At 43.1% G+C, this 14,479-nt stretch overlaps 1 protein-coding gene across 2 annotated transcripts in view; it reads left to right on the top strand.

Annotated features, from left to right (window-relative positions):
* The window catches only part of LOC117539278 (nck-associated protein 5-like), a 150,572-nt gene that overhangs the window by 46,215 nt on the left and 89,878 nt on the right, over nucleotides 1-14,479 (top strand). For both annotated transcript variants that reach the window (XM_034205316.1, XM_034205317.1), the window contains one exon: nucleotides 4,058-4,131. In XM_034205316.1, coding sequence (XP_034061207.1) covers nucleotides 4,058-4,131 — 74 coding nt within the window. The remainder of the gene's footprint in view (nucleotides 1-4,057; nucleotides 4,132-14,479) is intronic.

The raw sequence follows: 14,479 nt of genomic DNA on the forward strand, positions 1-14,479 counted from the left end.
CAAATACCTGTACTTTCTACTTCTTACATGTTGAACACAAATACCTGTACTTTCTACTTCTCACATTTTCAAAACAGACTTGTTAGTTTTAATCTGTGTTTGGTGCGTGATCATTATTCTTTAGAGTCATTGCGTGCCTATTGATTTGAACACAATCCGTGTATCCATCATTTCCTGGTCTTCTCTAAAGAAGAGGGACCAATGAAAACTCGGCTCGATTATTGTTCTATTAATATAAAGGGAGGTCAGGTACTCTTTAAAACAGTTGGTAGTTATGGGTACTTTTTACTTTAGTACATTTCGAAGCCCATACTTCTTTACTTTTACTTGAGTAAAGAAGTTTAGTTAGTACTTCTACTTTTACCAGAGTATTTTTAAACACAAGTATCTGTACTTCTACTTGAGTAAAGGATGTGTGTACTTTTGCCATCTCTGTTTTTTACTGAAAACCCTATTGGGCTATATTAGTAATCCACGATTTTGAACAGTAATCTGATTACGTATTTTTTTGATGTAACTGTAAGGGATTACAGCTACCTTTTTTTTTGCTTCCTTGTAACGTAGTCCCGTTACATGTAATCCATTGGTTTGAGTGTCTTTCAACAGAAGTGTATTTTCTTTTTTCCCCCCAAAGCACTGGGGGACGGCGCTCATACAGTATGTTCAATTTTTCATAAAGGCACATGAGGAGGGGACTGGATATGGGAATCAAGCCGCGCACGAGGCGGGGAAGCTCTTCCCTCGGCAGCTACAGAGTGCCTGCGTATCAAACGCTCTCACACACATGAGTAAACATGGCCAGATAAACATCAGTGAGAAGCTGCGGTCATAGAGGAAGAACATCAGCAAACACATCTCCTGCCAGGTTAAACCTCGCTAAGCCAACAACACATCAGAGCAGCACAAATCTATATTGTGTCCAATACTGGTCATCTTCTAAATGGCTTTGGGTGTTCTACATACAGTTTTAGAAGCAAAAAGTGTATATAGGCAGCTGTTGGACAAAGCAAATAAACAACTGCATTGACTTAGAGATCTCCTATCATGCTATTTTTAGGTATATATTATGGGTCTCAGGTATATACAAATATATTAAAAACAATGTTATGATGTGTTTAGCTCAAAATACCAAAGACATCATGCATTTTAGACATCCCTCATATCCCTCTATTTCAGCCCTGTTAGAGAAGTGCTGATTCTGGGTATTACTTCCAAAACACGTCGCACATTGTTTCTGAAAGCGATGTTTTTGAGGAAAAGAGAGGGTTTTCTGACACTGTGAGTTCCCTGACACACCGGGGACACATATGTATGTATAGAAGACATCAAAAAGTGCATTTTGCATGATAGGAGACCCTTAAAATAGATTTCTTAAACCATCAACTGATTCAGCAGACCACTTTTGTCACCACAAAGTCTCCTTCAGATTTATTCTGTGAAGGCACTACTTCTTGCTTGTGGAACACCTTCTGATTTACTATACTTTGGAGGTGATAACACACTCCTTTATGAGCTAACAGACATTTTAACCTCTGTCAGGAACTGTTGGGCTTTTGCTCGAGCGCACTAGTTCTGAGAAATAAAGTCTCAAGTCGGTAAATCCAGAGTATTTTTCAGTCTTCACGTGAGCACCTGGGCCTCGTGGGAACGCTTCAGCTTTCACTAACGCCGTAAAACCGTCAGGAATAATGCCTGGCTGAAGATATAACGCGCGGCATAACATACATGAGTCATGCATTAAATCTTAGCCTTAAATCCCCCCCCTCCCCCCCACACTTCACATGACAACAAGCACGCCGCATTCTCTGCATTCCTCCATGTGCAGCGAGGATTATTTCAGTGCCCTGTCATTAGGAGAGGTCTACGCGATGACAACACAGATTTAGGCAGCTTTACCTCACGTTTGATGTGGCCTGTAAATATTTCCCCTGACATAGGGGCTTTCGCAAACAAGGTCCCCCTTTGTGCGGCAGCCATTATGAGATCATGTTGCTAATGGTCTTTCGGAGACGCACGTTCTACCCCCAGACAATTTTCTTGAGAAAACAGTCACACAAGGCGAGATAGCAGGGTGGGAATAAAGCATAAGCTGTCATTAATAATTCATGCACAATTGTTTTAGGATATACAAGCAACCAGCTTCATCAAATCCAATGTTTTCAATTCCAAAAGAGCAACATGAACATGGCCGTCGTTTCTGCTATTGATTAACTGCCTTTCGGAGCCAACAGTAAATTTAACTTTGGGAACTTAGCTCAGCGGTAATGGCTTTCCAGCTTGGGTGTGAGTGGCATTCTGGCTGCATGCTTGGGGCACTGTTATTTAACACTGCAATTGGTTGCTTTCCAAACATGTAAAGTTTACAGTCAAAATTAACATTGGCAATGATGGAAGAGATAATGAAAAAAGTTGATGTTTGTGCAGTGGAAAGTTTGATAGGAATGGGAAAATGTGGCACCACGCTGTTAGGCATCGATCTGTTGTCGTGCTTTGGCGTCGGCCCGATTTCACTAATGGTCACCCAGAGTGCCCTTGAGTGGCATTTTGTCATGTTCTGCTGGCCTCTATCGTTTTCCAACCCAGTTGAGATTTAACCACGCCCACTTCCGCATCAACGTAGCTCTGCGTGACTGCGTCATGGATGTGTAAATCGGCAATGGTCTTGGGCAAACGGAATATTTTGTTATCCTGGCGGTGTTGGAGTGTAGAGGGTGAGCTAAGGGTTATGGTGTTCAAGTGGTGGACTCAGAGATTAAGCACGATTATCGAGAGACAAAACAACTGTACAGTATTTAACAGCAGCTACAAAACATCTGGACTAATGTGAGTTAACTCTCAAGGCCACATGTTTATAAAAACCCATGCTGTGAACAGGAGAATTTGAAGTCTGGTCAGGCCCCGAAGGTGGGTCAAAATCTGTCCCAAGACGAATTATTAAAAGTTCTTCAGCTGTGTTAAAGGCTTGCAGATACATATAACTGATGTTTTTGGTTGCCTTCACAATGTGATTCCCCAGACACGTGCATTGTTTTGATACTGTTATTCCAAAAGTTGCTATTATTATTATTATTTATGCACATGCTAATGTTTAATTTGTATGCAATCACAACAGGGGTCTTCAGGAAAGTTGCCTCAGACACAGTGTTTGTGTTTCCATTTCCTGGTGTTTTTTTATTTACAAGAATTGGATCGTGTTTGTTTGTGCCACTGACTCATAAGAACAATGAGGATATAAAAGCAGCTAAGAAAAACAAATTCTCAATAAAGAATGTTTTATGGAATCCTCATGAAAAACAAAATATATCTTTCACACACACTACATTTCCTTCTTTACTGAGATTCCTGCCCTGATGACCTCTTCATGGGAATCCCCATTATTCAATTACACTCTTCGCTCACATGACCACACTGTCTAGAAATCAATGCAGAGCATCTGCCCCCCTGAGATAAGCGTTTACCCTGGAGATGCATCACGAGCTGTCAAGCGAACATCTAATTAATTAGTCTGAAAGTTAGACCACACCGATCTGACAGTCACAACTGGCTGTGTTCTGTGCACCTCAAATGTCTGAAAACACAGATGGTTGAAGTATGGTGGCCTATTTCTTACAGTTGCACTTCCCCCCTCCTGTAGTCGGACCACTACGAGGCAAATCATTAGGCCGTAGCCAAGAAAACCTGACATCTGTTTTCTCCATTCTGCTCTTAGCCTTACCTCATTTCGTCCTGTGCTGTAACTCAGTAGCGCACGTTTTTGTGAGCATGGACTATTCCCAGCTGACATTACACAGCTGGGCTCGCTTCTGAGCCAGAAGTTACCCAGAGGTGCTTCTGGAGTTACACACAGTGAGAAGGAGAGACTAAACTGATTAATCACACCTTTTTTCAAAAGTACTACTGTTCCTTACACATCGATGAAACAGTGGTGGATATTTACAGTCCACAGCATCAATGTTTAGTATGAAAACCGTGTTTTCCTGTGTTTCCAATTAACCTGAGCGTTTGCACACTAGCTCCATTGTTTACTGTTGGCTTTTTTCTCGTCTCTTCTTGGCAGGAATACATGGACGCCAACAAATGCATCGACGAGCTTCTCAAGCAGCTTGAGGATGAGCGGCGTAATGTCCGAAGGTAAGAGGCTCTTAAGATTTTCGGGCAGATGTTTATTACCGAAAAGGACATCTGCAGCTGCCTGCAATCCATTCCCAACCGCAGGCAGCTGAACAATGTTGTTGGTTTTGAGCTGGAGACAAGCTTTGTACGCGGTTCTTGAGAAATGTTTTTTGTGTTGGAAACACACTAAAAAAAGTGGCAGACAAAGGAGGAGACTCTGGTCCCAGTGTGGGTTACCGGGGGTATTTCTCATGGAGGTCCTTTCGGAGCAGATTTGCACGGACAATGAGAATGAAGAGCTTATGGAGATGCCAATCTAATGACCTTGTCCCCTGCATGCTCCTATCATCCTCGCCTTTGCACCCCCATACAGAAAGAAGAGACCATTTTTTAAACTTCACCCTCTTTTGTAAAACCCTCAATGGAGCTGTATTCCCCCGACTCAAAGTAATTTCCCCCTGAGTGAGCATAGAAGGACTGGGGGTTGGACACTTGGGTATAGGGGTCTCAGGGTGGGTGACTTGGGGGGGGGGGGAGGGTGGATGACCGCTGACCATGCCATTTACTAGGCCAGGCCAGCCCCTTAATAAAGGAAGTGATGTGTAAAGGAATGACCCTCCAATCTGTCATCCCCACCCCTCTTTATAAGACAGGGTAGTCATCTTTGGTGACACCCAGGGTGACCTGATGGCTACTTGGAAAGACCGACCTACAAAATACTTTTAGTCCATGAACTTGCACTCACTTTAACTAATTTGAGTGTCCATTTTTCCCACCATTCACTCGGTGTTGATGTATTTTTTTTCTGACATGACATGAATTAGTGCCTCTGCCTTGTAGACCCAAGAGTATTTTACTGTCATATGAGAGCTGTATTTGCCCTTGTGTCTAGAGCTGTCTGTGTAAACTTACTTCAAACTTGAAGTGAGATTTAAAGTGAGGATGGTTTTAAAGTGAGGATCAGATAAGAAGCCATCACATGCTGGAGAGTGCTTAGGGCAGAGCTAAGAATGAAGACAATGCTAGTTTCCATTCCACCAGGGCTTCCTCCAGTCTTCCACGGGACTCTTTCACAAGTTGAGATGAAACCATCATTAAAATGGAACCACCACATATTCAGCTAGTTCTTTTGAAAACCCCTTATGTCTCTGAAGCACACATTTTTCCTAGAAACAACATACCACCAGGCAGGATTTGTTTCATTTATTTTCCAGCGTTGGTGAATTCAGAGCGTCGACAGTGATAAATGACTTCACAAAGGCTTTTGTTCAGCTAAAACATAGACCGCAGCTCAGGAAACGCCTCCTTATCCTTATTAAGCAGCATCTCACGATTGCTATAGATGTGTCCCTCCACCCCTCAGAACATGGGGCCCATCAACCCGTCAGTAGGAGAAAGAAAAGCCCTTAAATTCCTCTAGTCCTCTGCATCCCTACTTCATGACCCAGCGACCCACTGCATTCATGTCTTCCATTGTAAGGTATTACAGGCTAGTTTCACACTGGGGAAGTACACAGATCATGAATTTTTTTAACTACTTTTATGAGTTGGTAAGGATGTAAGTATATCAAATACCCTTGTTGTGTCAAATGGATATACAAGACTTGTGTTTAAGCCTTAAAGGTATTTAACATGAAAAAACCAACATCATTTCAAGCCTTGAGGCAGAGATGGAAAAAGTACACACATCCTTTACTCAAGTAGAACTACACATACTCGTGTTCAAAAATACTCTGGTAGAAGTACTTACTCAAGTAAAAGTAAAGAAGTATGGGCTTCAAAATGTACTTAAGTAAGTACCAACTGTTTTAAAGAGTAACTGAGCTCCCTTTATATTAATAGAACAATAATGTAATTGTTAGCTAATGAATGTTTCCATGCTGAACAACGGCAACATGACAACGTTTCCATTGGTCCCTCTTCTTTAGAGAAGACCAGGAAATGATGGATACGCGGATCGTGTTCTAATCAGGCACGCAATGACTAAATAATAATGATCACGCCACCAAAAGCAAAGTACCAGAAAAATGTACTTAAGTACAGTAACAAAGTATTTGTACTTCCCACCTCAGCCTAGAGGTCACCAGCGTCTAGTAATGGAAGGATGTTTTGATAACATATACACACAAAGATCCAGCTCATCTTTGATTGCATGTCGAAAGCATCTGCTGCATCCTCGACATCCTAAAGCCCTTACGCACGCACGCACGCACGCACGCACGCACGCACGCACGCACGCACGCACGCACGCACACACACACACACACACACACACACACACACACACACACACACACACACACACACACACACACACACACACACACACAGTCCCTCGCGTTCAGTTGCAGCATCATTGCTCGATGAAGCACAAAACCCCAGTGGGATGCTGGCCGGGCTTTTCCTGCTCCCTCTATTCAATGTGGCCCTGTCCTTGACAGACTGAAACAAAAGCTCAGCGGTACAGTGTCAACATCAGATGGCACGAATCCAAAATGTGGCAGCGCTAGATGCAGCGTACAGTAGGACGCTGACCCGGGGTTTCCAGTTATTCAGCACATGTTTGCAATCATTAAATGGCATCAAATGTCTTTTTTAAAGGTTAACAATATCATTAGTGGTGGCACTGAACACACAGTTGTAGGCTAAATGGAAAATGTGAGTTTATTAAAGACGTGTGCTGAGTGGCAGACAAGTGTGGGAGACATATGGATGTTCTGCAGAGTTAAAAAGCATGACGGGTGGGAGTGACCTCTTTCTGACAAGCTGCTGTGTCAAGGCACCGTGACTGTATAATCTTTCCCGTGGATTAAAACAATGTAGATTAGATTTTTTTCCACGCTCACGCTCAGCTTCGACCTTTATTCCCACTCTTGATTTGTAAGCCTGACTCCTCTTCTGACCCTGTTTTTGGTGGTTCAAGTCTGGCTAGTATCATGCTGGCCTCACCTGCCATGTTTTGCCCCAAGCAGATGGTGTTTGTCTGGGACTCCTTCCACACCTTTTGAGGAGGGAGGAGAATGTTGTTTCCGAGAGACCAGGAGGTGTGGAGGGGGAGGGGGGGAGACTCAGCTGGAGATCCAGAGGGGTTTAGGACAGGTTGTGTGGAGCAGGCAGCTGCAGGGAGGACATTAGCGACGACATCTGCTGATCAATAAGCTATTTGTCATGTTCATAGAGGAACTGCGCTGCGATGTCGGCAAAGATGGTGAGTGGAGATAAGATGTGAGGGATTATAGGTAATATGACTTACTTTGTGTAAATCAGGGGTGCTTTCCAAAATACTACAACCGAATCGGCCCTCGGCATATTCAAAAGGTATAATAAGATGTGGCCCACAAACAAAATGTTCAAATACATTTAGTCAATCAAAGTTGGAAACATTTAAAAAAAAATCTAAGTTGATTTAGAAAAAAGCCCAATAATGTATTTACATAACACGCTTGAAATAAAGCCTATTATGTAGCAATCTGAGGCTTCTGTTTTAAGGGATGAGCTGCTGACACCTTTTGTAACAAAATAAAGGAAACCCTCTGGAGAGCTGTGATGTAGGCTGTTTTTTTCTTAAGGCATTTTCCAATAACAAGCATAATTTACCTACCGTTGATTGATTTTGCTAACTTATAACTGAACTTATGAGTGGCCCTTGTGGACCAGTTTGTTCTGTACTGGCTCAACATGTTGTCCATTTGCCCTTGGCCAATAAAATAACAAAGCCCTTAACTAATTTACTCAATTCCAATGTCTCAACTGAAGTTTAAGACTTTCAAAAATGCCTTTTTAAAAAGCTCTTTTAGTGACTTTTAGTGTTCCCCTAAAATTGTCAGTTCGCAGAGTGGATAAGAGAGAAAAAAAATGTGTGTGAAAAAGACCACAGGAGCATGAAGCTGGGAAACAGCTTTACAAAATGTGGACCGTGCTGATGTTACTACAAGGCATATCTGGCCTCAAAGACGCCTGTGTGCTGCCGGCGGTCTGAGCCAGATGAAAGGCTGTAATCCTCGGCTGAAGTATGTGGCCAAGCCTGTTTCTGTGCATGAGGAGGTGGATAGCCTCCCGCTAACCAACGCCCCAAGGATCCGCTGTCTCGCTTGGGCGATAACCAATGCTTTTTACAACTTTAATTGGATAAGTTGACCGGCCTAATGCAATAATTTGATCATACTAAGCTCCAAAGAGATCTAATACACTCCCAAAGTATGTTTGTGTGCCCTCTGAAGTGAATGACTTAGCCTAATCCGTCCATTAGAGGTCACTTTTACGGCCCAGGAGTCCTGACTCTGAGATATCTCCAAGGAACTGTGTACATAAATCAAACCGTTCATCGGGCACTGGTGGAGAAAATCAGTGGGTGTTTTTCTTTGTTTCTCTAGCAATGAGAAATGGATTTCTATCTAGCATAGCTTTGGTATTGTTGCATCTTGTTGATTCCAGCAGTGATTTAAGATGATACCGCCAAACACTCGCTGCTTTATCTCTGTGAAGATTCACTAACTATGTCTGGCTTTTGGAAACACTTGTCTCCCGAGCCCTGTAAACGCCACACGCTGCTACCCTGATTCATGTGCAAAGCCTGGGCTCGGCTCAAATACATGCATCAGTTTTATGGAGCTTATGAGAGGGAAGAGGTTAATGGAATGGGTTAATGAAGCCTTTTACTGAAGCTCCCTCAAGGTCGTTTAATAGCGGCATTCCCATGCACACTAGGCAAGAGTGCTTAAGCAGTGATATGCGGCCTCCTTCTCCACATATCATTCACCATTAGCCTCCATGTTCCTGTTCGAGAACATTCAAGGTTAAGTATAAAGCGAAGCAGCTGTTTACCGCACTTATTCTGAAAAATATCCGTTGGTGGAGCTAACCTTTCCTGCAGATATATATGTGTTGTAATCACCACTTTTTGTTAGTGGTTTCACAACATGCATATGCAGTGTTTTATATGACTTGAGACACGTACTCTTGGCATTCGGATTCAATGGGGGTATTATCTGCATTCCTAGAAGCAATTAGCTGTGTTTTAAGAGCTGAATCTTACATAATGGCTAATTACCACTGTTGTTTTTCTAAGTGAGTTCTCAGACACTAATTTGAATGCCTTGTGCTGTGAGAAAAGCAGTTGCATTGTTGCAGAATAGTCTTTTTTAAATCTGATTTCCAGTAACTCTGGTACAAATGTTCGCACAACATGTCACGTCTATTAACTTCCGTTGAGTTCCTCTGCCTTTTGTGCAATGACAATACCTTTTTCTTTAATCAAGATCAGCGTTGAGAGAATGGTTCCAGTGCAGTTATTTTGAATAGTGTGCACAAAAGAAGAGAGGGAAAACATCCTTGCATTGAGATAAGAAGAGAGATAGACCCCGTGTGTTGGGATTGTTGATAGATCCTGTGTGGTTTTGGCTGGTGGAAGTCACAGTGGTTGCATCCATGCTATTTACCTCCACCTCAGGGCTCTTTGGAAAAGATCCTCTCCTCTCTCCGCGGATACAGGAAGTATGAAATTCATAATATTTAAGTTATAAGAAGGTGTGTCCCACTGGGTGGTTTCCGTTTAAGGCATTGCAAACTTGAACGATATGTATTGTTTTCACGTCTATTGGTTTGCATTTTACATTGCGTGTTCGACCAATTAAACTACTACCACATCATATTTTAGGTTACTGTCATAAAGACAAGCCTTTGGTTGGTACACTGTTTTACTACCCAATAGCTCGGTTGCTTTATGACACTAAAGTGAAACGAGTTAATGCCAATGGAAAAACGATAAAGCAAAGACCCCCTGTGACTGGAAAAATGTGGTGTTAATTTGACTACAGCTAACCATAGCGCTGGTGTAAGATAGAGGATACCTCATGCTATAATAGCCCCATTTGTTTACCGTAATCACGCCAGGAATGTTCGAGTAATTCTTCTAAGATTTACTGAAGATTAATTAAAGACCAACTCCAGCAGTGTTAATCCGGCTCATTCCAGTCTTGATGACTTTTCCTGAGTTCCACGAAGAGGGAAATCTGGTGGGAAGTACAAATACTTCGTTACTGTACTTAAGTACATTTTTCTGGTATCAGTACTTAACTCCACTACTTATTTTTCTGATGACTTTTTACTTATTACATTTTTAGCACCTGTACTTTCTTCTTCTTACATTTTCAAAACAGGTTTGTTACTTTAGTTTTAATCTGTGTTTGGTGGCGTGATCATTATTATTTAGAGTCACTGGGTGTTTCTCAATGTTGAGGATGCTTCCTTGGTAGGACATGTCTTCCGAGTCAGGTCCTTCAGAAGCGAGGCAAGAATCCTTCTTAGCCTCGGAAAACAAAGAATGGTCGGAACAGGCTAACAGGCTAGCAGGCTAGCAGGTGTGCGTCATATGAGAGACCCCGCTTTACATTTTCTGCCAAAGATTTGGGAAATTGGTCTGTGCGCAAAGCATTGTGGGGATTTTAAGACCGCGGCGGATACACATGCGCAGCCTCGAAATTTCCCGCAACAAAGAACGCCGGCCTCGGTAGAATTCCAAGGATCCTGGAACAGTTCTTCGGCGGGACTCGATGATGTAGCATCCTTGAAATAGTGGCTCTGGAGCAGCCTTCCTCGACATTGAGAAACACCCATTGCGTACCTATTGATTTGAACACGATCCGTGTATCCATCATCCTGGTTACTCTTTAAAACAGCTGGTAGTTATGGGTACTCTTTTGTACATTTCGAAACCCATACTTCTTTACTTTTACTTGAGTAAACAGGTTTAGTCAGTACTTACTTGTACCAGAGTATTTTTAAACATGAGTATCTGTACTTCTACTTGAGTACAGGATGTGTGTACTTTTGCCATCTCTGGAAATCTGCTCATGTCTCTTCGGACCACCGTCGTTCCGCCCCCATCCCCTACTTAATGGAACATGACGGAGGTGCATTATCATTGTATTACACTTTTCATCTTTCCACGCAGAAGCTAAGTGACACACACACACTCGCGCACACACACAGTCTCTGGAGGGGCTCTTGCAGCATGACCCATCATGTGAGTTGAATCTGTCTGAGCTGTGTGTTGGGTAAACAAACTGGCATTTCCTTTGCTTGTCTTGATGCAGAAAAACGCTCCAAACCCCACCCCCCTTTTTCAAATAGTCTAGCCATGTTGACAGCTAAATATCTCCTGGATGGATTGTACCCGCCCACAGTACCTCTGATGTGCTTCCAAATGATTTTACACCCTTTACTTTACCTCACTTGCATCAGACAAAGAGCTGTTCTCAGAAGCACGTCTCGGCTTAAACACATCACACAAGCTAATTGTCTTTTAGGGTTGAGAGACGGGAAGGAAACAAAGTTGGCCTTCTTCTCCCTCTGTGTGTGTGTCTCAGAACACACACCTAGACTGGTCGAGTAATGAGCTCAATTGACGAAGCCTGACCAGCCCCCCCCCCCCATCTGTGATCAAGCTGCGGGGGATTAATGTCACCGAGGTGAAGTGTGGCTGGAGCGCTGGACAGGATATATAAAAGTACTCTTAGTTGAGTAAAACTTTTGAAGTAATAGTACTCTACCTGTGTCGGGAAATGCTTTGATTTTTACTCCACTACATTCATTTGATAACATTTGTGAAGCTACATAATACAATATGATGCATTGCAATAAAAACAACTTTTAGTTTGACGTTTAGCTCCATGTAGACAGGCTACATCATTTATATGCTGCCTTCAAGTGAGTGCATCAATAATTGAACACTCAAAGAATAAGGACTTTGTAGGCCATCTTTAATCCAAAGACTCCAGTTTTTAATAATACATCCATGACTTTGAAGGCTCATCTGACAAATATACCACTATTAAGAAATGTCACTTATGTTTGCTGAAAACAAATTAAGCCTAGTTCAGTCTTTTAATTGAATAGAAACACACACACACACACGCTCCCATAGTTGCAATATAAATTGAGTCGCACGATCCATACTTGTAATTTGACATTTTTGAATTGCTACTTTCACTTCAGTAAAGGATCTAAATACTTCTTCCACCGCTGCACACACACGACCACAACCACCAGCGTCCCTCTAACTCTAGTTCAGAGTTGATTACACTCACACGTTTTCTCCACACACACACACACACACACACTCTCACACACACACTCGTGCAGCAAACCCACGCTCACAACCACGAGCAGACCACCCTGCGTCCCATTACAAATCCATATCGACCCGGCGTTTCCTGCAGTCACTGTCCCAGCACCGTCCTGTCTCTCCCCCCCACCTCCCTGAGGAATGCTAACCTAGCTGTGTGTGTGTGTGTGTGACAGTGGTGGAGCCAGGCTGGCTGTGTGGGCGGCCGAGGGTTTCCAAACAGTGGAATCTGTCACTGACACCCCTGGCAGAGCAATAAGCAGCGCCTTAATGAGCTCAGCAGATCACTCAGCGCACACACACACACACACACACACACGCACGCACGCAGGCAGGCACAAGTACACGACAAGTTCATACCCACATATATTGTATAAATGGACGAAGTATGCAAACCTATACACATGAATAGGCTGTAAAATGTGCACATACTGTAAGAACACATTATTTCTGTCACATGCATGCACATAAACCATAGCTCACACTACACAATTAGTTTAGAGACACACTCTTGCAACAGTGCACACACACGCACCCTAAGACTCTCAGTTAAAATGGGAGAACCAAAGCTAAACAAACAAACATTGGCTGTTTCCTGATGAGAGTAAAGAGGGGGGGGGGGGAAAAGACTATTTCTGACAAACACCACTGCTTTGTCGCCCTGCATTTGAGAGTCATCGCTCATTGCTCTTGATCAAATTAAGAATGGAACACTGCCCTCAATATTTCTTGATTATGCCACACATGTATGCGTTAGTGCTGACTCAGCGGTGCATTTGTCTTTTCTTTTTTTTACCCCACCAGAACAATAGTGTCTAATTGGTGACCACCTGCTCTTAGAATCGAATCACCCCTCTCGCCCTGTATTCAGATTTCCACTGGCTGACAGCTGCGCTTATGATAAACACAATTACCTCTCTGCATGACATTTTGGTCACATGCAATAATCAGGCATCATGATTCTCCAGTTTTATGATGATAAACGAGACATCTGATAACGTGACGGGACGTGTCATTTTTTTAGGATCCCTGTCGGGCTGATGCCAGATTTTCCTCCAGCGGTGTTTATCTCCACCTTCCCTCAACTGGAACCCCCCCCCCCTCTTCCCCTAACAAACTAATTTTCTCACATGGCTAGTGTCATTGTTCATTTAGGACATTAGTGACCGTGAATGTGGGGCAAAGTGGCAGCGATGGTCCCCGGCTCTAAGTCAGCCCTGTTCCTTTCTTTCCCCTCTTTAACTGTGCGCTCCTGTCACCGGGACCCTTTTAATTCCCCCTTTAACCCCCTCCTGCACTGGTCCTATTGGGGAGAAGACAATAGAGGGTATTCTGCCTCTTCATCCCCCCCTCTTCTCCTCTCCTGCCTGGTGGAGGCAGTGGGCTCCGGGCTGCAGTTTGTCACAGCCGTTCAGCTGAGACTGATTGTGATTGCAGCAGATGGGCTGGAGAGCCTCCGACATTCGGTCCAGAAAGACCCCAGTTTTTTTTTTTCTTTTCTAGCTTTCAGATCCTGTCTTTCCCTCCCCTTGATCTTCATCTCTTCCTTGGTTGTCTACATCAGGCTTTTCTTTTCTGCGTTGTTTTCCAAAAGCTTTGTGCCTTCTCGTCCAAAATGCATCCGGATCGTAGGCCTGATTTTGGGGTTCACAATCTTTGCTATTAGTGGGAATGGATGGCAGAATACTGAGTGACACAATCAGATCTTTACGAGGGTTTCAGTATTCTTCAGTGAACCTCATACTATACCTACACCTTTCTGACATCATACCATCATTATTCACTTACGAAATTGACAGTCCAACAAGCACAACCTCTTTATAGTTATTGGCCAGGCTGTGCAAGATCTGAACTTTGTTTCATGTAATGACTTGTTTCACTTTTTGCGTGTGTAATTTAGTATAACACCATATAGGTTTATGTCCCTCTTTATGATTGCATACTTTTCGTTTTAAGTGTTGCTTAAACACACATCATAGTTCCTTTCCATAGGCCTTAATTCTGAGTTTCTTTGCTCTTTTCATCTCCACTTCTGTTTCTAAACTAAAATAACCCAGTTAGTGTAACATCACTAGCCTCTTCACGTCCCCTTGTTGGAGTTAAACCCCCCTCAACACTGTTGTCACCCCCTAAAAACTCCTCCTCCTCCTCCTCCCTCCTCACAAACCCCCACACCAACCTCGCTTCTCCTACTCTGTGGAAAGAGCCACTGTCTCCTCACAAACCCCCACACTTCAACTC

The sequence above is a fragment of the Gymnodraco acuticeps genome, unplaced genomic scaffold (assembly GCF_902827175.1).
Source record: "Gymnodraco acuticeps unplaced genomic scaffold, fGymAcu1.1, whole genome shotgun sequence".
In the NCBI taxonomy this organism is placed as follows: domain Eukaryota; kingdom Metazoa; phylum Chordata; class Actinopteri; order Perciformes; family Bathydraconidae; genus Gymnodraco; species Gymnodraco acuticeps.